We start from the raw sequence: 25,319 nt of genomic DNA on the forward strand, positions 1-25,319 counted from the left end.
GCTAAGGAATTGTTAAGAACTCGTCTGAATGTCAAGTAGCGTTATGATTGGCAAGGCTGCCAAGTTTCACAAAACAAACATCACCCAACAAAAAAAAAAAGCTATTGAGTCAAAATAAGTGAAGCCATCTTATATTTAATAAATAGTTTCTATGCAGACACACAAATTAAGAGTTTTTTAGTAAGCCCGAACACTGTCGAAAGTAAGTACTTCTCGTAAGCACTATAGATTAAAAAAAAACAATACTTAGCCTTGCCCTTTTATATGTTAATAAAGTAACTTAATATGCCTATGTATAACCAACAAGAAAAAGTTTACAAGTTTGTCACACGAAAACTTGTATTAAAATATCGTGCTTATTATTTATTCATTTTATAATAATAAAAATAACAAATTTTGGTGTTGCCTGGTAGCCACGTTGCAACATGTAATTTAAAGTTTATTTAGTTGTGGACATATAATTGAAAAGTTTGAAGAACCAGAGACACGAAGTGATTAACCTATAAAAGAGTATGTCTAAAAGGTTTTTGTCCGGACAACTATTCTGCTAGCGATGGAGGGCAAGACCAAGAAGGAAAATGAAACAGATGGATCAAAACGGCGAGATCTTTTCGTTTTTGTAAGAAAGACCATGTGCATAGCGGCCATGTATCCCTTTGGCTTTTATGTACAGGGCTGTGGATGTCTGGCCTATATTGTCCGAGTCTGGGATCTGTTCTACGAGCTCTTCAACTATTTTGTATCGGTGCACATAGCTGGCTTGTATATATGTACCATCTACATAAATTACGGACAAGGAGACTTGGACTTCTTCGTCAACTGTTTAATACAAACCATCATTTATTTGTGGACCATTGCAATGAAGCTGTACTTTCGACGAATTAGGCCAGGACTGCTACACGCCATTTTGACCAACATCAATGACGAATATGAGCCACGTTCTGCCGTCGGATTTAGTTATGTTACAATGGCGGAGTCTTTTCGGATGTCCAAACTTTGGATCAAAATCTATGTATACTGCTGCTATATTGGCACCATTTTCTGGCTGGCCCTTCCCATAGCTTATCGCGATAAGAGTCTGCCACTAGCCTGTTGGTATCCCTTCGACTACACTGTAAGTAAAAACGAGTTTATTTCAGTTTCATTTCTAATGTGCATATTTCTCAGCAACCAACTGTCTATGAGATTGTGTTCTTCCTTCAGGCAGTGGGCCAGATCCAAGTAGCGGCTTCCTTTGCCTCCTCTAGTGGTCTGCATATGGTGCTTTGTATCTTACTATCGGGACAGTATGATGTGCTCTTTTGCAGTCTTAAGAACGTATTGGCCACCAGCTATATAAAAATGGGAGCCGATATGGCAGAACTAAGGTAATACCAATATAAACATGTACATATGTCTAAGAACAATGAGCTTTGTTGATTTTCCGCTTAATGTCTTTCGTTGTTTGATTTTTTAAAGTTATAATAGAAATTCTAGAATAGTAAACCATTACTATATGTCTTAGTACATGTAAATGATAAAACAAGAAAATAACTATAACAAGAAAATATCAGACTTAGGCAAGCCGAAGCTTATATACCCTTGCAGCTATTGCAAAAGTTAAATATTCTTTAAAACATCTAAATTTGGATTTAAAATATTGAAGCTATGATGGTTTGCAGCTCAATAATTCCATCGTTTTTATGGAAGCTGTATGATATCTTTTTCCGATTCCAATTATATATCCATAAGAAATTTTAAAATTATAATACCCTCTGAAAGGTTGTAAGAAAGTTGGTTTTTTTTTTTAAAACAATGGTAATTAAAAATGCATTAATGAGCATGGCATTTCTAAATTTGATTACTATTGAAAAATGTAATGAGAAAGCACTACTGGTAAGGCATAAGCAGTTAATCGGTTAATTGTTAATGCAAAACAACTCTGATTTCTACATAATTTTACATAAATAGGCAATTGCAAGCTGAGCAATCTGTGTCCGACGCAGAGCCTGGTCAATACGCCTACTCCCTGGAAGAGCAGACACCTCTACAAGAACTTCTACAGAATTCAACAGAAGTCCCACGGAATTTCGCGTCAGCATTCAGGCAGTCCTTCATGCACTGCATTCAACACCATCGTTACATAGTGGCTACTCTGAAGCAAATGGAACGGTTCTACAGTCCTATATGGTTCGTGAAGATCGGCGAGGTCACTTTCCTTATGTGCTTGGTGGCATTTGTCTCGACGAAGAGCACTACGGAAAACTCGTTCATGCGGATGGTTTCCCTGGGCCAGTACTTGCTGCTGGTACTCTATGAGCTCTTTATAATCTGCTACTTTGCAGACATCGTGTTTCAGAACAGTCAACGGTGTGGTGAGGCCCTATTGCGAAGTCCTTGGCAGCGACACATAAAGGAGGTTCGCAGTGATTATCTTTTCTTCATTCTGAATTCCCGAAGACAGTTTCAACTTACTGCAGGGAAAATATCAAATCTAAACGTGGAACGATTCAGAGGGGTGAGTGTAGTAAGAGCTTTGATTCACTTTCACACATTTCTACAGTTCTTAAGACACGGGAAACAATAATTTGCTTGCAAATCGATTTTAAAAAGTGGCAGCGAAAAACATTATTGTGGAAAAAGGTGTCAGTGAAATCAGGCTAAAATATCTTTCTGTTTCCTTTATGCTAATATTTATTAAATATATTTTCTAGACTATTACTACTGCTTTTTCGTTTCTCACCTTGCTGCAAAAGATGGACTCGCGAAGCTAAAAAATAATATGGCTTTTGTTTGATCATTTAAATAAACACAATCAAAATACCTATGCAATCAAGTGTTCTTTATTTTCTTTACATCAATAATTGTTTCAACTTTGGCAATTACACTCTCGTGCAGTGCGTTACAGAAATGTTTCAAATTATGAATGGCTTTACGGCTTCAAATACAATATTAAGAAATTTTAAAACAACGCCAACAGTGGAATATATACGGTCATGGGTATCCTTATCAACTGACTAATTTATTAGTAAAATTTCTTTCAGGTTTTTATTTGAGATGTGAAAAAGGATCGAAAAAATTCATTAAAAATAAAGCGATGCTGAATTTATACGAGGTTTTTGGATTCATTACCAGTCTACACTCGATATTGAATCAAACACTTAAAACAAAGAGTTTCGCCGCTTTCAGCCTTGTTAGTGCTCATATTAATTGAATTGTTAATTAACTTAGAATATCGTCAATAAATGCTTTATGGTAATTTAACGCACTTAAAACGGACATTTGACGATACCGCAGTTGTAGAAGAGGAAATTCATGTGCTTGAGAGATAAATAAATATTCATTCCAATTTCTTGATTATCGACTCTATAAGCAAATTAAATCATATACATTTATAAGGTACTTGGGTTAACTCTTCCACTCCCTACCTCGCCTTCGCTCCATCTCTCTGCTCGCGATGTGATCCTCTCATTCGTGTTAACTACATTTGAGCAAGTAATATGCTTAACAATTTGTGTATTCTCTCGGTTTTGTCACAATTATGTTCATCCTCATAATATTGTGCTTGGCATTTTGTACAGTATCAAAAATTGTTTGTTGCATGCTTTCTATTACGGCCAAATACTACAGTTCTTGTTTATTTTTACATTACATATACATTAGGCAAATGCTCTAGCACTCGCTTACAATTAGTTAATAGAGGCCTTTCATCTTGGTTTTTATAAAAATGTACATATTTTTCAATAGAGAAGTACCCGAAAAGATCTCGATTACTACACTTAACATAGCAGCTTCTGTATACACTCGAAAGTATATGCTTGATAGTCTGCCTAAATCAGTTGCATTATTATCAAGTAATTATTATCAAAAAATATATGTAAGTTTATCATTTATATATCTTATAATCATTTCCCATTCCGATTTCCCTTTCTCAGCAAATTGGCTTCTATCTTTTGTTTCACATTTTATATATATATCTATATGTATATATTAAACAAAGCATAACAAGGCGAGCAGACACAACAACAGCAACAGCAACAAGGCAGACAGAGCCACAACTTGCAATTGTTGCTTATTTTGATAAATGCAATGAGTATACTGTTGTTGCTGTTGTACCCGCTGATGCTCCGGTGTTTGCTGTACATTCCCCTTAAGGTTCCTTGTGCTATAAACTGAGTATGTGGCATTCCTCCGCCTGCGAATGCCGCTGCCCGCTTTGGCCAATAGTTGTTGCTGCTGCAGTTGCTGCTGATACTGCGGTTGCTGTCGTGGCTCCTTGCTGTTGCTATTGCTGTTGACTAGTGGGGGTTGACTGCGCCGCTAGCTGGCGTGCGCCGTACTCGTGCTGTTGTCGTGGTTGTAGTGCTCCGTGTTGACAATGACCTGCACCACGTACCCCTGGTGTATGCTGCACTCGTCGATGGGCACCTTGTCGCCCAGCAGTTTGCCGCTGTAGAACCATCGCTGACAGCAGGCATCGACAGCCTCCGCGGCCTGAAAAGTTACAAATTAGTTCATTTGAATATTGACACAAATCAACCTCCGGTTTACTATTGCAAGTTGAGTCGATAAACGAATTTGAACTCACCTGAAGCTTCTTCTTGCACTGCCCAACGGTGTCCTTGGAGTAAACCGGCAGTTTAACATCCGTCATGGTAGATGATATGCGCAGCTTCAAAAATATCTCGGTGCCTCCATCCACGGGCTCAGAGTATTCGGCAGGAGAGTCACGTCCGTTCTCCTCCTTTACGATATTTATGGGATACGAGAGACAGTAGATGGGCACCTTGTACTGGGTGCCCAGCTCATCGTAACATTCTGTGAGGTATCTGCCAAAAAAAAAAGAAAATTGAACATAGATCAGTAACCGGGTGGGCCAACCACTATCATTATCTTATCGAAAGTTCCCAGCCATACCAAAACAAAATATGTCACCCAATCGAGGCTAATGCTAATGATTCAATGCCAAGTCGGTCACGTCTGATATGGGCCTAGATAGCAGCGAAGTTACGTACGAAGCACCCATCAAGGACACTGGCGCATGCAACGCCAAACGTAAGGGAAAGGTCAGCACTGCATTTAAATAAATATGGTCTACAGTGCGAGGCGAGTGAGCGTCACAGAGTATCAGTCAAAAATCGATGTCTAAAACGTTACTGCGGAAATTTGTTGCGTGTGGTCGACGCCTTGAGATACTCTAAACGGGGAGTACATAACTTGGAACTTTCGCTTCTGTAAAAATTTCACATAAATAAATATTTTAACAGGGTTTTTAGGCTCCATTGCAGAAATAAATATTTTGGTTTAACTATTCGACCAGTCCCACTATTTCTATTCCTTTTCCGAGTCGCGGGGTTGCCTGCGCTCATCACAAATTAATGATACCTCCGTGGCTTCCAGTAAAGGATACCAGCAAACCGCTGTCATGCATTAATGGAGTTATGGCCATGTGAAATCTCTATATACATTATTGATTTTCTAGCCGATGGCAATTAGCATATCATGTCATTAGGGACTTCGCCGGGCCGGATATGTGTTGGAAATTATAAACATCCTTATGTGAATTCTGTAGTTTACATTTTGTATGGCTCTTTTCGGAAATTAGCTCTGGAGGATACAAAACATACCAAATCATGTCTTGCATGACGCTTCTTCACCTTACCCTTGGGTAATGAGCTCTCCAGATGTTTCAAATTGTTTTAACGTTTGGGTAACCGAATCATTGAATCATTCATATCATACTGCGAAAACGCATCAAAGCACCAAAAAAGCTCTAATGTGGGGATCAACTCACCCATTCGGGACCGAGACATTGGCCCCGTCCAGGATGGCCTGGGCCATCTGGAAGTCGAGGCCCTCGGCCGCGTTGGTGGCCGCCCGCAGCGCATCCCAGATCTCCTTGCGGCCGTCGAAGGCCGGCGCAGTGTCCCAGAACTCGTCCCGCTTGGACCGCAGCTGGCCCTCGGTGAGGGGAACGTCGGACCGCCACCGGATGGTCTCGTGGCAGAGCGGTCGGTTCTTGCGCGCCGCGCCCATGGCAATGCCTGTCGTGGTGGAGGGGAGATGTGTGGGTTAGATGGGGGAAATACATGGCATGTACAGATGTATAAGCATCGGCATCGGCATCGCCATCAGCATCGAAGGCCACTCACCTGCACTGGCCGGACGCGAGATGCTCGCCGAGGAGACGCTCATCGTCTCGTTGTCGGGGTTCATGCGACACACACAGGCGCCCATTGTCACACTCTGCTCCACTCCGCTCCCGTATGAAGGATCTATCGGGCGATATATACATATATGCACATGAGTATATGCACTCATCTGTAGGGTCACGTACGTACACCAGTTCCGGAAATTGGGAATCTCGGTGTCGTGCAATCCGATATTACTCACCTCCGCCCCGCACAGCCGCCTTGTTTGCCTAGTTGTCTATATTACGTACACCTTATTTTGTGCTCAGCTATCGGGACGGCTGTTTATTTTTATTATTGTTGCTTTCGCTGCCTTCTTTTCTTTATTATTTGTGCGACAGACGACCAGTGTGACCGCAGCCGTAGCGCCAAAACAAGACAGACTGCGAGTTAAATGGCACTAAATATACCACGAGGATTTCTCAAAATATACCGGAAACGGTATTAAGGTAACTCTTTGGTATGAAAATATTTTTCCAAAAGCAGGGGTACTCCATTGCTTTTTCTTTGTGAGAGCTTTCGCCTAATTTGTTATTATACTGCCTTTAATCAAAAGCCTAACAAAGGAAATATTTCTATACAATAATTACAAAGAACATTTTTATGAAGTAACTTTTGTTTGGAAAATTGTACTTTCTTTACGACTTTAATTAATAAATAAATAAACAAATAAAGTATTTGCAACTATATATATTCATATATTCTTTAGGCCGGCTTTCATTTTCACAACTGTATATAATACTTAAAACAAATATGTACTAGTTCCAAGATATAATGGTATGGTTTAAACTAGTAAATTAGATAGTCGCTATAATTTAATACAATCGTTATCGACCTCGTATACAACCATCGATAATTTAAGAAATTAAAATTGTGTAGGGATATTTTTTTTTTTAATTCATTATTATATTTTTTGGCATTTAAATGAACAGGAATAAATTATGACACATAATTTAATTTATTTAGTTATACCAAAAAACTTTAAGGGTTTAGTTAGAAAAGAGAGCGTTCCAGCAATTGTATTTCGATTTTTGTCGACCCGATGTTGCGCATGCTCGGTAAGACATTCCAGGCAACAACAACGGTAAATGCAAAGTGCATGTAATTGTAATTGTCAATTGCTTCCAGCTGCAGCGCTCTTTCTCTCTCTCATCAAGCTCTTGCGCTCTTCGATCGCAATATTGGAGTAGCATTAATAAAAGACGCCAACAGAAAGCTGTAGAAATGAAACAAACCAGACGACCTCGACCAAAGTTGTCGCAAAAACAAAAGAAATAAAGACATGCAAATTAAAATCCAACACACAATCAGTGTGGGAAGGAGTAAATTGACTGGAGAAAAGGTGGTGAAAACGAAAAGAAAGATAGTCATTTTTATCTATTGGATATTTAAAAATAGGTTTAATTATTTTAAAGGACTTCTAAAATTCATTTAGAATATGAACAATACTTGTATAACTTTTATTATTAGAAATTTATTTTTCCCTTTTGAGGTTTCTATACAATCTTGCATAAAATAAAACGTGAAAGGATATGAGGCATTGTTATACTGTCAAATGCGCATTGATTTCGAGGACCCACTTCCAATCTAGGTTAACCGTTACCACTCACCACTCCAAAAGCGAGTAAGAAACAGGCAGCGGTCCAAGTAAAAACAAAATAACCAGCTTAAGCTCTCATAAAAATTCACTTCCAGCGGCAGCGCAGCGACTGCGACGCAACTGCGGCCACTTCCAGTGGGCAAAAACGAAAGACTTCAATTCAGTTTGGCGAAGACAACGAACTCGAAAAGAGGTGCGCGGACGGCAGCGAAAAAGAGAGAGAACGTCTTAGAAAACGGTACGTGCGCGCATGCGTGTGTCTGTGTGTGGCCAAAAGCGAGTGAGTGTGTGTGTGTGTGTGGGCCAAAAGTTTAGTGCAGCAACAGCAACAATATTACCAACACACGAGCAACAGGCCAGTCGAAGAGAAGAAGTTAATGAAAGAAATCAAATACGAAATTAAATTTTGAAATCAGTGGGCCACGCAGGCGAATCCGCTGAAGAAAGGAATTTGGCCATAATCTGTGCAGTGAAAAGTGTCTCAGTTCGGAATTCCTCAGTTCTTTATAAGCCTAGAATCGGAATAGGAGCAGCAATAACCTGGCCAACTCTTTCACTCTCGGCTATCTGTGGAAGACAATAGAGCGATTCGGTGGACTTTTCCTTTGTGCCATCTCATCGCCGTCATCCGATCGTCAGAAAGCAACGGTACAATTCTCTAACCATATATCTGCATGTGAAAGTTACGGATCTCTTTCTATTTCGTTGGCAGCTTCTCGCTTTTCTTTTCTTTTATTTTCTTCTGCTTTTGCTTCTGCTGCTAACGGGTTTTGTTGGCAACACTTTTGCTTTTACTTCACAAGCTGCAGCCAATCTGCTATTTAGCATTTCGGAGCTGGAAACAATCTGCGTTGTTTGCGGATCACAAAACCCGTTCGCCAAAATATATTAACACACCCAAAAGCCAAGCAACTTGTTCTATAAATTATGAATTAAATTAGCCAGCCAGGGCGAGTAAGGTCTCAAGATTTTCTTGGCATTTAGCACATTAAAGGGAGGGGTTTTTGTGCTTTCACAGGAATTCGCCAGAGCGAAATGTCACCTGACGGCGGTTTTCACCTGGATCATCTCATTATTGGCGAATACGTCCACTCATCCGCTTGGCATTTTCAATGGGATCCGCTCATACGCCTCCTCCTCAAGATTCTGTTTCGGTCTCGAGGTCTCTCTTCTCTCCATGCTTCTTCAGCTGCTTGCTCATTTAAATTTTGCTCACAGTTTTCGAGTGGCTGGCAGCCAAACAAAAACCTCTGCAAATAGTCAATGTTTATTTGTTTTCTCTCCATATAGCAGGTAACTGTTGTTTGGAACATAAAATAAAAGAGTTAAGCCCGCAAAAAACTTTCAAAGTCAATGCTAAAACATGCTTTCAGCTGCTTTCCCTTGGAATTTATCAAAATACTCTGAAGTTCATATTCACCTCTTTTTTTAAAACAATGTTCCATTTTTAGGTATAGATGTACATTAGGGCGGTTTTTTATAATGGAATTTAAATCTCACCATTTTAAATAGTGAATATTGGTGCAAAATAATTTTAATAGATATCCAAACAATTTAAAATTAAGTCTATGGCCTTGTGCAGTGGTCTCATAGTTTCTATAAAATTACTAATACGGCACGTAAGCCATTATGAGTTTTGGGCAACAAAAACCACCCTAATGTACATATATCATCGCTTGCTTGATTAATATGTATCTGTATTAATAAAAAATACACAAAAACTGTGTCATTAAACATGACAACTCATTGGTGACTGGATAAGTCTTTCAAAACCCCAAATATACTCATCAAGGAAAGGCCAAAATAAAGACCAAACAAAGACAAATCATTCTCAGGTCTCTGGAAACACCAAACAAAAAGAAACACCAAAAACAAAGTGCCATTTCCGATTCAACTTACGCATTACGTAAAAACCAAACATTAAGCCTTACTGTGACTCATTCCACATAATCATAATGCCTTGATTCAATCTCGATTAATCATGGTTTGTTTTATACTATCTAAGCAGATCTCACCTGCAAGAAATCAAATTTTCTGCAATTTAATGCATTTTAATTATTCGACAAAAGCACAATGCCAAATTATATCCAAAAAGGTATATGACTCATTCATTTAAAAGTCAAATCGGTTTTTAATAATTGCAGGAATATAACGGTAAAAAAGTTTACAGTCAAACAGAAAGCTGAAAGGTTAAAGAACTGAAAATATATGAGTTGCCTTGAAGTTGACAATGTCTTTAAAGAAGAAAGGAAAACAGGAGATTATTTGTTATGTGGCTTGCAAAGGATATGAAGAGTTTGTTTATAAAGAAAATGACAAATCTGTATGTTTGTTAAAGGTGACATTTATTTATAAAACAATAACATAAAAATAAAATGAACTTCAATTTTTTTTATAATTAATCTACAGGATCATGAGCACAGAAATTTTCCATATTCATTTTCCAAACTATACAGCAAAGAGTCTAAACAAAACTTCAACTTAGCATGATAACTGATAGTGCACAAAATATCTCTAAAAACTTAGACGTGTTTAATCAATGAAATAAGCTCTTTCAAGCTTCCTAAGCGAACTACCGAGCTAAATGTTAGGTGCAGCTTCAAGATACATAGATTGCTTGGCATCTGCAGGTATGAATCACCCGCTCAAATACCATACTGGTTCTGGTATTCCTGCAATCGGATTGCAGGCAACCTTCAAGCAACTGCGGCTCTCCGCTGTGGCAAGCGTAAATCAATAGCTTTAATGGCCAATCCCTGCGAGCTGACCACCGCACACTGAACCCACACACCATGAGTGCCCCTCCCCCGGATCTCCAGTCCAGTCCAATCCAAGCCCCATCTTGGCCGTGTCACCATTGTACTCATGGCTCGTTCCGGCTTGGTTCGCATTCGCAATTTTTCACATAATGCTTGCGATTTTACTATTATTGGTGCATATTTCTTGGCCGCAGCTCGCTGGTTTTCCTGTAGTTCGCCGAAAAACTGGTTGTCCGGCAATCGACAATCGGCAATCGCAACATTCGGGTCGGCAGCTGGTTGCGTGGCCGGTTCGATTGCCGTGTTCCCGTTTTGACTAGTTGGCTTAAGTGTAGCAATCAATTTATGCGCCAGCCCAAGCAGCAACAACTGTTGCAGCCCCAACTTGAATTTGTATCTGTATCTGCTTTGAAACGCCAGTATCGCATAGATTGTGTTCGTTTATTTCTATAACATTTTTTTACAAGTATCTGACTTTCACTTTTTTTCTGTCTTTCTGTCTGTCTGTTGTTGGAGCGCGGGTTTTAATTGTTCGCCTTCTTTGTCGGCTTCTGACTTAGTCCAAAAAGCCAAACGCTTATGGCTACACTGAAAAAGTTTTAAGTTAAATACAAATTATCTATTTATCTCTTTTATTTGAGATATTTTAATATCAAGGATACCCTGCACTTTTGTTGTTTATCGATTCAAATATTCCAGTATTTTTAATAGGTTAGATAGGATCGGCTGTTAATACTGATCAGCTAAAGCCATAACCTCTCCAAAAATTGTTGGAACCTCCATGGTTTGGTATGCCAAAAATGCCAAGTTATCAACAAGCCAATTTGTGTCTATATTTTTCTGTCTGTACCTTTAGGTTTGTGTATAGCTTTGTCCATTTATGTTACTATTTTACTATATATTTCATTTAATAGACATTCACTTCGCCTCTCATCCGCCCTCAATGCTCCACCTCTCGCCTGGCGCTAATGTGATTATTACAACAGACAAAAATTATTAAATCACCAAACGCCTGCAGCTGTGTCCCATTGTCTATTCGGTGGGCAGCACAAAAGAGCTTGGCCTTATGCCGCTCCGAGACTTCCAGTTAGCCCGCTCCAGTTTGCCTTCCTGCCCAACCGGTTGGCTATCGGAGATCTGTACGAGAATACATAAGAATATGTTCGTTTCTCCGACTTCTCCAATTGCGGAGCCGTAATCCTTTTCGGGCTCGATCTTTCTAGCCCTCGGCGTTGATTTAACGCGCCGACTTGAATGCTTAATTTGTTCTGTATTATTGTCTTGAATTTTCTGCCACTTAGGTCATATTTGGTATGGCGGGCACGTCTGTTGTGTGGGTAAAAGTACTCCAATGTTGAGGCTGGCTAGGGTTAACTGAGTTCATTTTCCCTGGGACATATATGTTAGCTCAAACAGATTTATTCTTATTTCCCACTATAGGTGCTTATGGGAAAATGCTGTTCTAACTCTACTAATAAATCTTAGATTTTGTTTCCAATTTAATGATAGATGAGGAAGTAAAAATATCCCACTTTACGGGTTTTCGCAATGTATTTATTTTTTAATTTTTACAGAAGTCAACTGAGTACACATAAGAATATTGTACATGTTGTCTGACCATTTTTGTACATTTTTGACCCATCCTGAATATAAATTAATTTAAATAGCAGCAACAATTCGGAAAAGTCTAAGAAATTAAACATTCATTCAAGTTTCGACTTATTGGTAATCATCACAAATCAAACCATTGTTTCCGAAAATAAATTTAAAATTAAATTTATTGCTAAATCATTTTTGCTTCTAAATTCTGAATAATTCGAATTTTTGCAACGGCCTATCATATGTAAGCTGCCACATAAAAGTTTTTGACTAAATGGTAACATTTTTTGTTCAAGACCAATAATTTGTCTTAAAATTCCAAACAAGCTCAAATTAAGAGTTTAAATCATATTAAAGCTACTGAATAAATTATTAAATTTCTTTCTAAGCAACTTTAAGATATCTATTAAAGCTTGTTCATAACAAATCCAAGTTCAACTGGTAAATGAAATCCGTTCTTCTGGACATTTGACATTTAGAAGTTTCGAGGGAAGTCAAGATTTCTGTTGGTTACTCATTGGCAGTGGTCAATTAAGTCGTTTTTGTTGTTTTGTGTCCGATGGTTGCTCAATTGCGTATTTTTCCCATATTAAATAATTTTTGCATTTTGTGTTGCCAAAGAGTCGAACAGAAAACGGGTTTTTATTGTGTTTCAAAATCATGGAGAGTTGACTTATCGAATAGATAAAATATGCCAAAGTCGTTACTAAATCAACTCTAACGACCTAGCCAAAGTAAATATTTAAAAAAAGAAAAGGTAGCATACAAAAAATGCATTATAGCTATCAGATGCGACCGTGACAGGACTCGAACCTGCAATCTTCGGATTCGAAGTCCGACGCCTTATCCTTTAGGCCACACGGTCAGGTTGAAACGTCACGTTTGTCCCTGCCCTATAAAGCCCGAAACGGGCGCACTGCCAGGAAACACTTTCACCACACTTTCTCCACGAAGCATCCTGCCACTCCTCCGAATGTGTGTGTAAAAGCCACCCTTACGCTCCTGTAAGCTTTAAAATTGTGCGTTCCTCTTTCTACATATGTGGGTGTGGGATGCTTTCGTCCTTTGGGGGTGGTTCATCCTGCGACACGATACACGCCTTGTGCGCAGAATCCTCCACAAGGGGGCCAAATGCAACTCACAGCATCTTTTGGGCAACCAGCTGTTTCACTTACCGCCTCAGCTGATTGAGGTTTAATGAGTTATTTAAAAGTTGAAATTAATACTCATTACCTGGACTGCTTGATTCAACTAAATATTAAACTGAAAGCTCAAAGCCAACTTGTTCACAAAGAGAATCTTTTGACTTGGATTTCTATTTGGCTTTTAACAATTTGGTCCTCAAGTTATTAGATTTTCGTCACTCGGCTCCCAATGCATTTAAAAGACATTGAATTAATCTTCAAAAATGCTTTGTATAAAACCAAAACAAGCTTAAGAATCGGATTGTACTATGTATGCCTTATAAGATATAAATCTGAATCACGGCTTCGTTAATTGTTATTTAACTGTTACAACTCGACTCTTAAACTGCTTTGAAATGGCTTTCCACACTTACCACATTCTTGAAATCTTACGACCGGTTTTTCAGAAGTAGGTTTTAGAAAATCATATAGAATTTTGCAATTACAAACTATACGGTTTTACTGTAAAGATGAGAAAATGGGCCCTTGAGCAATTAAGTTACAGAAGACACATTTTCGTTTATTTCCAAGTTAGCTTTTGGTTTCCTTCCTTTAAATTTCTATTATTTGTAAAATTTGTCAAGTTGACCGTTAGTTTAGTCATAAGATAGCAATGCAATAAAAGTATTTTCAAATTTAAAATTCCCCACAAGAAAGATCATGACTCAGTCCGATTCACCCACCTTCGATGTGACCCAATTGAGCAGCTCCGCACTGTGCAGCAAAGGGGGCGTCCAGCTGCCTCCGCTGATGCTGAAGGGTCAGATCCGACCGGACCAAGTGGCCAACGCTCGATTTCGGTTGGTGGAGGCCGATCGCCGGCCCCTCAGCGATCAGCGATTCAACGCGTTAATCAAGCGGCTGGTCAAGTGCTTCATGTCGGAGGTGGAGATCACCAAGCGGCTGCGAAAGGTCACCGCCCGCCGGTCGGTGCCTCCGGCGGACCTGCAGCTCATCCGGCACCTGGAGGCCCTGCGTCGCAACTACGAGACCGAGCGATCCGTCCTTGGTGGTGAAGCTCAGCCTGGACAGCCGGTTCAATCTGTACGCCTCTCAAGCAAGGCGGGTTGCGGAATCCCAGCCGAGCAAGTCAAGCAAATCCCGGAAGGGCTATCCCCTAGAAACCCCTTCAAAGAGCGATAAGATACTACCAATGAAGAGCCGCAAGCACGATTACGATGTGCGCTCCAGGCAGCGGCAAAGTGGAGGATCAGGATCCGCTCCCAGGGGATTGCTTAGACGACCCATAGTCTGTAACCATATCGAAACTCCCGTAGATCTGTCCCACCGACTCAGGGAGAAGCTCTACAGACTGCAGGAAACATCCAAGGCCCCGTTGGAATCCGCCCAAATCAAAGAATCCTCCCCAGACACTGCAGCCCTTTCGCCAAGTTCCCAAGTTTCACCCAGTTCTTCTGACGTATTTTATGATATTGCCGAAATGGAGGATTATGATTTGCTCTCCCTTTCTTGATACAGATTTCTCTTCTCTTTCAAATACTACAGCAAAAATAATAAGCAATATTAAAACGACAAAGGTTTTAACTTAGGGATTGTTATCTGTATATCTATAAATGAGTAGTTCATGTACCTCTAGATCTTAGAAATCCGATTGCTAGTCTAAGCTGATTAGTTGATCTGATCGCTTTTTTCGTCCTAATCGAAAATGACTTATTGTTTCCATTAAAAAACTTGTTCCGGAAATTATGTTTAATGAAAAATCACAAATTGGTTGCAAAGGTTTAAATACCTTTCTATATGTAAATTTTTTAATAAATTAGCGTACAACCCATTACTCCTCCCATCGTTCAGCAGCAATACCAATTGAATACCGTCTTCAATTTGCCTCATAATCATAAATATTGCATTCGGACCAGAATCTGGCACAAGGCCTCCATTGGCAGAACAATACGAGCAGTGCTGGCAACTGCCACTGCAATTCAAACGAGTAATCGTACTCAATTACCATAAAAAGAGAAGAAGACCCGGGCAACATCGGCTTCAGTTCCGTGCCACATGTGGAACAACTGAGGCGAGTCCAAGTCTCGAGTTATGCATGCGACTAGCTCAGCCCCAACAATTTCTTAGATCACTCTGTGCTGAAAATTACAAAAGTGAAAGTGAAAAAAGCTGATGAGAAAAATATGGACAGAAAGATGTAAAGTAAATCGCAGAGATGCCTTAATCATGAGTCACTAGTTTGAGCTACACGGCAAAAAAAGATATACTCTTTTATATAATTTTGTTATTTTTCTAAATACACAAGTTATAAACACGTGTATGTCCAGTCTCTTAGTTCGGGCTCAAAACTTTAAAAGACATTGGTTGAACTTTTAAATATGAAAACCTTAGAAGACACTTTGTAACTTGAATTAAATTTATTATTATTTTTATGCCACCTGCAAGTTGGTTAGACTGATCCCTTTGAAATGACTTTTTTCATATACTAGTGTGTTGAAAAAGACAAAGTTTTGAGTAAGCATTTTACAGCAGCTTTCAAGGTTCATCTTGGGTCTTGAACAAAAAAACCTAAACCGGTCCGAAGGCGGAGTCAAAGGACGCCTGTCCTTGGGAGCCGTTTTCCATAGCCATAAATTACAGGTCCATTAAAACCGGCTTATCGAACAATCGCAGCCTGGGCTCAGTTACTCACCACTCTCCCCTCCTCTCCCTTGCAGCCGAACATTGGCCACTCCGCCTTAAGATTGGGGGCTAGCAGCGACCGTGGGAGATGTCTGCGATGCGGCATCGCCCGATGGCCCCGCCGGGGCAAGGAGCCGGAGCGGGAACCGCCGGGGAGCACGGCGACAGCGATGACAACAACTTCACCGACGACGAGAGCTCGCCGTTGACTCACGACATCTATGGCGGCAGGTAGGTCTCCCTCTGGTCTGGTGGCCAGGCCAAACAGTTTCTGCCAAATGTATTCCGATCGTTGGTGGCCAACTACCGCGAAAAGGCAACCGGAACCAAAGTGTCTCGTTCAGACAACTGTAATTAGGCCCCGCTGCGACCACGATTGCTTCACAATCACTTTCAGAGCAGGGCGGAGTCGTAGTCGTAGTCGGGGCCATAGAGTGCCGGAAGTCAAGATCATCCAGTCGAGCGGGCATTGCAAAAATCATAGATCAGTGGTCCGTGAGGTGATCGAATTAATCGAACGGGATCGATCAATAAAATTTTTGTATTAAACAACTATTTTCCCTCTCAGTCACAGTAGATAATTTTTTTTTTAAAAAAAAAAATTTAAAAAACAAAATTTAATCATATTTTATTTGATAACTTTACATTTAAATCAATTCAATAAATGTTTTTATACAATTTGTTTATTATTGTAAATTAGGAATAAACAAACGTTTAAACTTGTTACTATACTCTAAAAAATATGTTTACTAAAATTGGTATGTTAAATTGGAAGAACAATTAAAGAACTTAAATCTCCACTCTCACCAACTTTTCAGCCAACGGACCATACAGGAGACAAAGGGTTGGGATGTGTTCCGGGATCCGCCGATCAAGATTGAGACCGGATCGACGGCGAACCAGGAGTGCTTAGAATTAACCGTCAAGATCTTGAAGATCTTCGCCTATATCTTTACGTTTATCGTAGTTTTAACCGGTGGCGTCATCGCCAAGGGCACAATGCTCTTCATGACCTCGCAAGTGCGCAAGGACAAGAAGATGGAGTACTGCAACAAAGACTTGGTAAGAGCATAAATTAGTGCTTTAAATTTGAACTCCGAGTATATCAAAGATACATTTTTGTTTTGATTTATTTAATTTATGGGTTATATATATACCATTTTAAATAATTAATTTAAATAAATCCATCAATTAATACTTGAACTATATTTTGTTATTGAATTGTATATGACAAATCAAGTAAAATTGGTAAATGAATTCTAATGAAACCCCTTGACTTGAACATCGTTAAGTGGAAAGAGCTCCTATGAAATCAAAATAAATATTTTTAAAACCCTGATTAGTAATAGCATAATGACTTAATAAAACTTTCTTCTTGTTTTTCCCAAACTTAGGGTCGGGACAAGAGCTTCGTGGTGCGACTGCCCGAGGAGGAGCGAGTGGCCTGGATCTGGGCCCTACTCATAGCCTACGCCCTGCCCGAGATCGGGGCCCTGATCCGATCCGCCCGCATCTGCTTCTTCAAGACGTTCAAGGTGCCGCGGACGGGGCACTTCCTGTTCGTCTGGCTGATGGAGAGTATGAGTGCCGTGGGCATGGCCCTGCTGATGTTCGTGGTCTTGCCCCAGATCGACGCCATCCAGGGCGCCATGCTGACCAACTGCCTGTGCGTGGTGCCGGGCATCTTCGGCCTCCTGTCGCGGACCTCCAAGGAGGGCAAGCGGTTCGTGAAGGTGATCATCGACCTGGCGGCGGTGGCGGCTCAGGTGACGGGACTGGTGATCTGGCCCCTGCTGGAGAACCGGCGGGAGCTGTGGGTCATCCCGGTGGCCTGCGTGATGATCTCGTGCGGCTGGTGGGAGAACTACGTGTCGCCCCAGTCTCCGCTGGGCCTGGTCCGAGCGCTGGGGCGCATCAAGGACGAGATGAAGTACACCCGCTACTTCTGCCACATATTCCTATCGATCTGGAAGATCCTGCTCTTCTTCACCGTCACCCTACTGATCTACTCGGCGCAGGGCGAGGAGCCCGGCAACCTGTTCTCGATGTACGGAGACGCCTTCGGACCCCACAAGATCGTCGTCTACGAGCTGCCAGCGGGCCTGGGCGGAGTTCTGCCCGACACCCTGGAGGCGGCCAACATCGACACCGTGGACGTGGATGCCGCCTACAACACGGTGGTGTATGTGCTGCTCCTGCAGATATTCGGCGCCTATCTGTGCTACATCTTCGGCAAGTTTGCCTGCAAGATCCTCATCCAGGGGTTCAGCTATGCCTTCCCCGTCAGTCTAACTGTTCCGTTGTCCGTCACGTTCCTGATCGCCGCCTGTGGCATCCGGATCGACGACCCCTGCTTCTTCCACGACACCATTCCGGACTACCTGTTCTTCACGAGCCCCTCGAACTTCCGGTTCAACAACTTCGTCACCGAGCAAATGGCCTGGGCCTGGATCCTGTGGCTCCTGAGTCAGACCTGGATCGCCCTGCACATCTGGACGCCCAAGTGCGAACGTCTGGCCACCACCGAGAAGCTGTTCGTCCAGCCCATGTACTCCTCGCTGCTGATCGACCAGTCGATGGCGCTCAACAGAAGGCGGGATGATCAGGCGGATGTGAAACAGAGGTGAGTTAAACACTAGTACTTACTAGCCTGGTAACAATACAAAACCTTTCCCTTTCAGGACCTCTCGGAGATCGAGAAGGAAAAGGGCGACGAATACTATGAGACCATATCGGTGCACACGGACCGCTCCTCGGCACCCAATAAGCCTTCCATAAAGTCCTCGGACAACATCACAAGGATCTACTCCTGCGCCACCATGTGGCACGAGACCAAGGACGAGATGATTGAGTTCTTGAAGAGCATCATGCGGATGGACGAGGACCAGTGTGCTCGGCGTGTGGCGCAAAAGTATCTTCGAGTGCTCGATCCGGACTACTACGAGTTCGAAAGTGAGTGGAGTTAAGACATTTACTGTGTAACTGCACAAGCTAACCGCACTGACATTTCAGCCCACATCTTCTTCGACGACGCCTTCGAAATCTCCGATCACAGCGACGACGACATCCAGTGCAATCGCTTTGTCAAACTTCTGATCGCCACCATGGACGAGGCTGCCTCCGAGATCCACCAGACCACGATCAGGCTGCGTCCGCCCAAGAAGTACCCCACTCCCTACGGAGGCCGTCTGGTGTGGACCCTTCCGGGAAAGACCAAGTTCATCACCCATTTGAAGGACAAGGATCGCATTCGTCACAGGAAGCGTTGGTCCCAGGTGATGTACATGTACTACCTGCTGGGTCACCGCCTCATGGAACTGCCCATTCGGTGGATCGCAAGGATGCGATTGCCGAGAACACCTACCTACTCACCCTGGACGGCGATATTGACTTCAAGCCGAATGCGGTCACCCTACTGGTGGACTTGATGAAGAAGAACAAGAACCTGGGCGCCGCCTGCGGACGCATTCATCCCGTGGGCTCGGGACCCATGGTGTGGTACCAGTTGTTCGAGTACGCCATTGGTCATTGGCTGCAAAAGGCCACGGAGCACATGATCGGCTGTGTGCTCTGTTCGCCAGGCTGCTTCTCCCTGTTCAGAGGCAAGGCCCTCATGGACGACAACGTGATGAAGAAGTACACCACCCGGTCGGACGAGGCTCGTCACTACGTGCAGTACGATCAGGGCGAGGACCGTTGGCTCTGTACGCTGCTCCTGCAGAGGGGATATAGGGTGGAGTACTCGGCCGCCAGTGATGCGTACACCCACTGTCCCGAGGGCTTCAACGAGTTCTACAACCAGCGCCGCAGATGGGTGCCCTCGACCATAGCCAACATCATGGATCTGCTGGCGGATGCCAAGCGCACCATCAAGATAAACGACAACATATCCCTGCTCTACATCTTCTACCAGATGATGTTGATGGGCGGTACGATCCTGGGACCCGGAACCATTTTCCTTATGTTGGTGGGTGCCTTTGTGGCCGCCTTCCGCATCGACAACTGGACCTCCTTCCACTACAACATCGTGCCCATCCTGGCCTTCATGTTCATCTGCTTCACCTGTAAGTCGAACATCCAGTTGTTTGTGGCCCAGGTCCTGTCCACGGCATACGCCCTGATTATGATGGCCGTCATCGTGGGTACGGCCTTGCAGTTGGGCGAGGACGGAATAGGTTCGCCCTCGGCCATTTTCCTGATTTCCATGGTGGGCTCGTTCTTCATAGCCGCATGTTTGCATCCGCAGGAGTTTCTGGTGCATAACATGCGGCCTGATCTACCTGCTATCGATCCCGTCCATGTACCTGCTGCTCATCCTCTACTCGATCATCAACCTGAACGTCGTCTCTTGGGGCAACCCGCGAGGTGGTGGCCAAGAAAACCAAGAAGGAGCTGGAGGCGGAGAAGAAGGCCACCGAGGAGGCCAAGAAGCGGGTGAAGCAGAAGAGCATGCTCAGCTTCCTCCAGAGCGGGATCGGGGACAATGGTGACGAGGAGGGCTCCGTGGAGTTCTCCCTCGCCGGACTCTTCCGCTGCATATTCTGCACACACGGCAAGACCTCCGATGAGAAGCAGCAGCTGACCTCCATCGCCGAGTCGCTGGACACGATCAAAACCCGGATGGACACCATCGAAAGTGCTGTGGATCCCCATGGCCATCATGCCTCTCGACACGGAAGGAGGCGAACCACCTCCAGTGGCTCCAAGGATCACCACTTGCTCACCTCGGTGGCGGAGAAGTCGGGAGACGAATCGGACGTGTCGGATTCGGACACATCGGCGGAACCCAAGCAGGAGCGAGACTTCCTTACCAACCCGTACTGGATCGAGGATCCGGATGTGCGCAAGGGCGAGGTGGACTTCCTCTCCAGCACCGAAATTCAGTTCTGGAAGGATCTCATTGACCAGTATCTCTATCCCATCGACAACGATCCAGTGGAGCAGGTGAGATTCCCTTTATCATTACCTATTTCAGGATCAGATATTCGGATATCAAAAATTCGTAAATTGTTTAATTTAATCTGGATAACTTATTTCAGTTAGTAAACTTTTTTTTTACATCGAAACTTGTATTAGTCTTAGTTAACATTTTTATTTTAAAACTTTATTAATAATTTGTTTTCCAAACAATCAGTTACAATCAACCATTTTCAATTATGCTAGTTACAAATTCAACTTTAACATTTTTTTTTTTTTGTTTAAAACAATATAATATTTTGAGGGTTTACATTTATTGTCAGATAACGCTAGTACCATAAAACACATTATCAGTTGAGCATTGATATTCTTAAAGTCGTAACATTTTATTATAACTATAAGTATTATATACGTTATTCAAAGTCATCCTAATAAATCACAAAGTAAACTGCCAGCGAGAAAGAAAACTATGTACACACTAACAAAGCTTTATAAAATATATATATTTTTTGAAGTGCGTATAGTTAGACCTTTAAGACCTTTAAGAATTAAAACTTCGGCTTGCCGAGGCCAACCTTTTAGATTGCTGTGGGTATTTTCTGTGGAAAAACTCGCAGCCCGAAAGAAAAGAAAATAAAAGCTAACCCAACCGCCGCATCGGATAACGCTCTTGTAGGCCCGCATAGCCAAAGATCTGAAGGAGCTGCGCGACTCGTCGGTGTTTGCGTTCTTCATGATCAACGCGCTGTTCGTGCTGATCGTGTTCCTGCTGCAGCTGAACAAGGACAACATCCACGTGAAGTGGCCCTTCGGAGTGCGGACGAACATCACCTACGACGAGTCCACCCAGGAGGTAATTGCCAACGTGGCCGGCCGCACTAACACAACTCTTTTGGTTTATTTCTTTCTTTGGCACCACGATCTGAAATGAAACGAAGGCCCGCATTGCCTCCGACCTGATTGAGCTGCGAAACAAGTCGGTGTTTGCGTTTTTCATGGCCAACGCCTTGTTCGTGCTGATTGTGTTCTTGTTGCAACTGAACAAGGACAAATTACACATTGTTTGGCCGTTGGGCGTCAAAACGAACATTACCTATATCGAAGAGACATCTGAGGTTCATAAAACAGCTTTATTCGATGTTATACTACCACAACTGTGCTGTCAGTGTCTTACAGTCTTACCCTAATCCTCTGGATGGGTCCTCTAACTCCCTGCCTGTCCTCTCTGTTTCACTCTAAATGTTTACTACCCTGTCAACATGTCACATCACCCAATCAGCTAATGATGTTCTTTGTTCACGGTTACCCCCGTCTATTGAGCCCCATCCTAATGGTTCCGGCTTTATATATCATACGAATGCATCATGTAAAAACAACAGAACAACATCCTGACATTAAAGCGGTTCTAACAGTTAGGCCCCGAATGAAAACACGGTAAACTGTAAGCAAAATGTATATCCCCTTCTGAATAATCACCGTTCTGCACATGCCCAGAGTTATGACAAGCATGTTCATTGTTCCTCCAGCATCAATACAATATGTCCCAATATATATTTATTACAAACAAACCCGACATTTAACAAAACTCCCAAATGGTATCACACCTCAACCTCAACATGCCACAATCACCGACAATTGGTATCAAGATCAGCCATTATCCAAGCCCGAAAACGTCAACCAACCAATCGTCAAATGTCACTAACCCGAAACTAGATTCCTCAGGCTCCCACTAATCCCTTGACTTTTCCCTTAGGTCCACATCTCCAAGGAGTATCTGCAGCTGGAACCCATTGGCTTGGTGTTCGTGTTCTTTTTTGCCCTCATTCTGATCATTCAGTTACGGCCATGTTGTTCCATCGCTTCGGGACCATTTCGCATATCTTGGCCTCAACTGAACTGAACTTCTGCAAGAAGAAATCCGAGGATCTCACACAGGATCAACTAATAGATAAGGTACGTACCCTTAAATGTTAAATTTATTTATTTTGTAGTAATTCTTAGAAGATCAATATAATATATACTACAGTAGGGGCAATGGGTTAATACGTGTAAAACAAAAACACTTTTTTGGGAATTTTGTTTGACGGAACTGTAGAAATCTTTGGTTCGAAATTTAAATAGTATTCTGTTAAATTTTCACAGAGAAGTATTGAACAAAACGGAGAGATCATAACTCGGTACTAAACATCCGAAATTTAAATAGCAAAACTATATCGTTAGCTATTGAAATACGGATTTTGAACTTTTTGGGAACACTATAATGGAAAAAACTGGGCTTTTAGCGAAAACAGCTCTAAGGTAGAGAAATAATGATTCAAATTTGAAGTTATGATGAACATCGACTTCGAAAACGTGAGTTGTAAAAGCCTAAAAGTTTTGAGCCTTAGCTCAATAGTGCCAGTGAAGAGGAAAAAAAATATCCATACCTTAGCCAAAATTGGACAAAATTAAAAAAAAAAACGGAAAAAAAATAAAAATTTAAAAAATTTGTGGGTGAAATTGTTTTATTTAATTTATGTAATCTAACCCATTATTTATGATATAAATGTCAAATGTTTATTGTTCTACCCGATTCAGCATGCCGTGGAGATCGTTAAGAACTTGCAGAGGCTTCAGGGCATCGATGGGGACTACGACAATGATTCCGGTTCCGGGCCAGATCGCATAGCCAGGCGAAAGACCATCCAAAATCTGGAGAAGGCGAGGCAACCGCGTCGCCAAATCGGCACCCTGGATGTGGCTTTCAAAAAGAGGTTCCTGAAACTCACTGCCGATGCGGAAAACAATCCAGCCACGCCCATTCTCACCCGCCGCCTCACAATGCGAGCCGAGACAATCAGGGCACTGGAGGTGCGGAAAAATTCGGTGATGGCCGAGAGACGGAAGTCCGCCATGCAGACATTGGGTGCCAAAAACGAGTATGGGATTACCACAGGTGCACCGGTAAGATCTGGAGTTGCTCAAACACATTATAAGGCTTGGCCACTGACTCTTGTCTTTTACTATAGATCAACAACAATGGAGCCCTTCCCAATCAAAGAAGTGGCCGCGTTTCGAATGCCGGCATCAGCATCAAGGATGTATTTAATGTAAACGGAGGTGCTGCAGAGGTAGGATGATATTATACATATACTATGCTTTACAAAATATTATTGAGGAGTATCACCCAAAAAAATTAAAGTTTTGTTTTAATAAATGTTTCTTGAAAATAAACTAGAGTCAGTATTAAAGTAAAATAATAATATAACACCTTTAATTTCCATTTTTATTTCTATACCGAAATTTCCTAAACTGTAGTCTAAGTCTAAATATATTTTAAAACCACAGAAGTTTTATTTTGATACTTTTGTGGTCATCTTATTGAGCAACTTTTGAATACCCAAAAGTTTAAAATGCATGTGACAGTAGTATAGTTTGTATGCCAATTTTGTTTGGGTGTAGCGTAAAACGTGGAATTAATATATATAAAACCGATAAAAATAAATAATTTGTTTGAAAATTCATGTTTTACAAATGGTTTAAGGCAGCAATTGTTGAGAACAAAAGTTAAATGTTTAACATCAAATAAATATTTCTTTTTATGTCATGAAAAAAATTTAAGATTTCAAAATATACGAAAAATGTATTGTACAAAAGTTCATCAACGAACTTTCAATACCCTTCTGTTGTGTCTAAAATAACAATTTTTCTTTCTGTTCAAAGCAAATTTACGGCTCGAATGGGGGCGGCACGATCAACCAGGGCTACGAGCACGTGATAGACGAGGACGGCTGACGGCAACTCCCTGCGGCTGACCACCCGGAATCCGCACCCGCACCACCAGGTTTCCTGGGGACAGAACACCAACGGCGGCAACGGAACCGGTCGCCTGTGAGCTAGCCCTTACATCCTAGACATAGTGCTAAGCTAGACCTACATAGACCTAGAGAACTTGTTAACGAATTCCGCCTCTTTCCATAAACTGCCTAAACGTAAGACTAAGCCCACACCTAGAGTTGTAGTCAGGACGAGATTGTGTTGTATAGTGTGTAAATTAGGGACGCGAGAGAGAGATTCCGGACGTGGAAGGATCCTGACGACACGAGGAACATTATGCTTAGCTAATCACACTGCCAGTGCCGATGTGCGTTTGTGCGTGGGCAGATGCAGATTAATCGGTTGCCCACGGCGGCAACCACATTCATACGATGTACTATACTATCATTTGTTAGGCTACATTTAAGTCAATCCCCGTGTGGATCCATCTGGACACACGACCAGTGCATGCTGACACAAAATACTCAACGCGAAGCTGATTCCGCTGATTGCAGCTGAGAGATGACCTATTTATAAATTCGACATTACGAAGATGCATAGTTCTCTTTAAATAATTAATAACTTACAATTTGATGGATTGTACAACTTTGATACGACAATTAAATACAAATATCGAATGAAACGATTGCCA

At 42.0% G+C, this 25,319-nt stretch overlaps 4 protein-coding genes and 1 non-coding gene across 5 annotated transcripts; 3 read left to right on the forward strand and 2 right to left on the reverse strand.

The window, feature by feature from the left end:
- Window positions 1-553: 553 nt before the first annotated feature.
- Window positions 554-2,774, forward strand: LOC128252481 (odorant receptor 83a). The gene is made up of 4 exons (XM_052980223.1): window positions 554-1,114; window positions 1,168-1,367; window positions 1,951-2,497; window positions 2,694-2,774. Exons 1-4 carry the CDS (start codon window positions 554-556, stop codon window positions 2,751-2,753), a joined length of 1,368 nt encoding a protein of 455 aa, XP_052836183.1. The 3' UTR covers window positions 2,754-2,774.
- A 26-nt stretch (window positions 2,775-2,800) lies between these two features.
- LOC128264638 (ubiquitin domain-containing protein 1) lies at window positions 2,801-6,542 on the reverse strand. The gene is made up of 5 exons (XM_053000239.1): window positions 6,373-6,542; window positions 6,132-6,254; window positions 5,774-6,023; window positions 4,568-4,808; window positions 2,801-4,473 (listed from the first exon to the last, which is right to left on the reverse strand). The coding sequence occupies exons 2-5, from the start codon at window positions 6,214-6,216 to the stop codon at window positions 4,300-4,302; spliced, it is 750 nt and encodes a 249-aa protein (XP_052856199.1). The 5' UTR covers window positions 6,217-6,254; window positions 6,373-6,542; the 3' UTR covers window positions 2,801-4,299.
- A 1,379-nt stretch (window positions 6,543-7,921) lies between these two features.
- LOC128252708 (chitin synthase chs-2) lies at window positions 7,922-25,310 on the forward strand. The gene is given in 15 exon segments (XM_052980655.1): window positions 7,922-8,418; window positions 15,991-16,186; window positions 16,774-17,017; window positions 17,350-18,907; window positions 18,968-19,276; window positions 19,279-20,204; window positions 20,206-20,310; window positions 20,312-20,899; window positions 21,549-21,725; window positions 22,626-22,707; window positions 22,710-22,825; window positions 23,450-23,815; window positions 23,881-23,982; window positions 24,575-24,643; window positions 24,645-25,310. Coding segments are annotated over 14 exon segments (4,887 nt in total). The 5' UTR covers window positions 7,922-8,418; window positions 15,991-16,043; the 3' UTR covers window positions 24,747-25,310.
- Trnar-ucg (transfer RNA arginine (anticodon UCG)) lies at window positions 12,921-12,993 on the reverse strand. Its single transcript has one exon. It is a non-coding gene; the product is annotated as a tRNA-Arg (tRNA).
- Window positions 13,841-14,827, forward strand: LOC128252710 (uncharacterized). The gene is given in 2 exon segments (XM_052980657.1): window positions 13,841-14,314; window positions 14,316-14,827. Coding segments are annotated over 2 exon segments (813 nt in total). The 5' UTR covers window positions 13,841-13,972; the 3' UTR covers window positions 14,787-14,827.
- Window positions 25,311-25,319: the final 9 nt, after the last annotated feature.

The sequence above is a fragment of the Drosophila gunungcola genome, chromosome 3R (genome assembly GCF_025200985.1).
Source record: "Drosophila gunungcola strain Sukarami chromosome 3R, Dgunungcola_SK_2, whole genome shotgun sequence".
In the NCBI taxonomy this organism is placed as follows: domain Eukaryota; kingdom Metazoa; phylum Arthropoda; class Insecta; order Diptera; family Drosophilidae; genus Drosophila; species Drosophila gunungcola.

Bases quoted from the DNA above. Each gene is read 5' to 3' on its own strand.
- LOC128252481 (XM_052980223.1), top strand. From the start codon at position 554: ATGGAGGGCAAGACCAAGAAGGAAAATGAAACAGATGGATCAAAACGG. The intron at 1,115-1,167 runs GTAAGTAAAAAC...CATATTTCTCAG, and splicing joins GGTATCCCTTCGACTACACT to CAACCAACTGTCTATGAGAT. The intron at 2,498-2,693 runs GTGAGTGTAGTA...TATATTTTCTAG, and splicing joins ACGTGGAACGATTCAGAGGG to ACTATTACTACTGCTTTTTC.
- LOC128264638 (XM_053000239.1), bottom strand. From the start codon at position 6,216: ATGGGCGCCTGTGTGTGTCGCATGAACCCCGACAACGAGACGATGAGC. The intron at 4,809-5,773 runs GTGAGTTGATCC...TTTTTTTGGCAG, and splicing joins AATGTCTCGGTCCCGAATGG to ATACCTCACAGAATGTTACG. The intron at 4,474-4,567 runs GTGAGTTCAAAT...GTAACTTTTCAG, and splicing joins AGTGCAAGAAGAAGCTTCAG to GCCGCGGAGGCTGTCGATGC.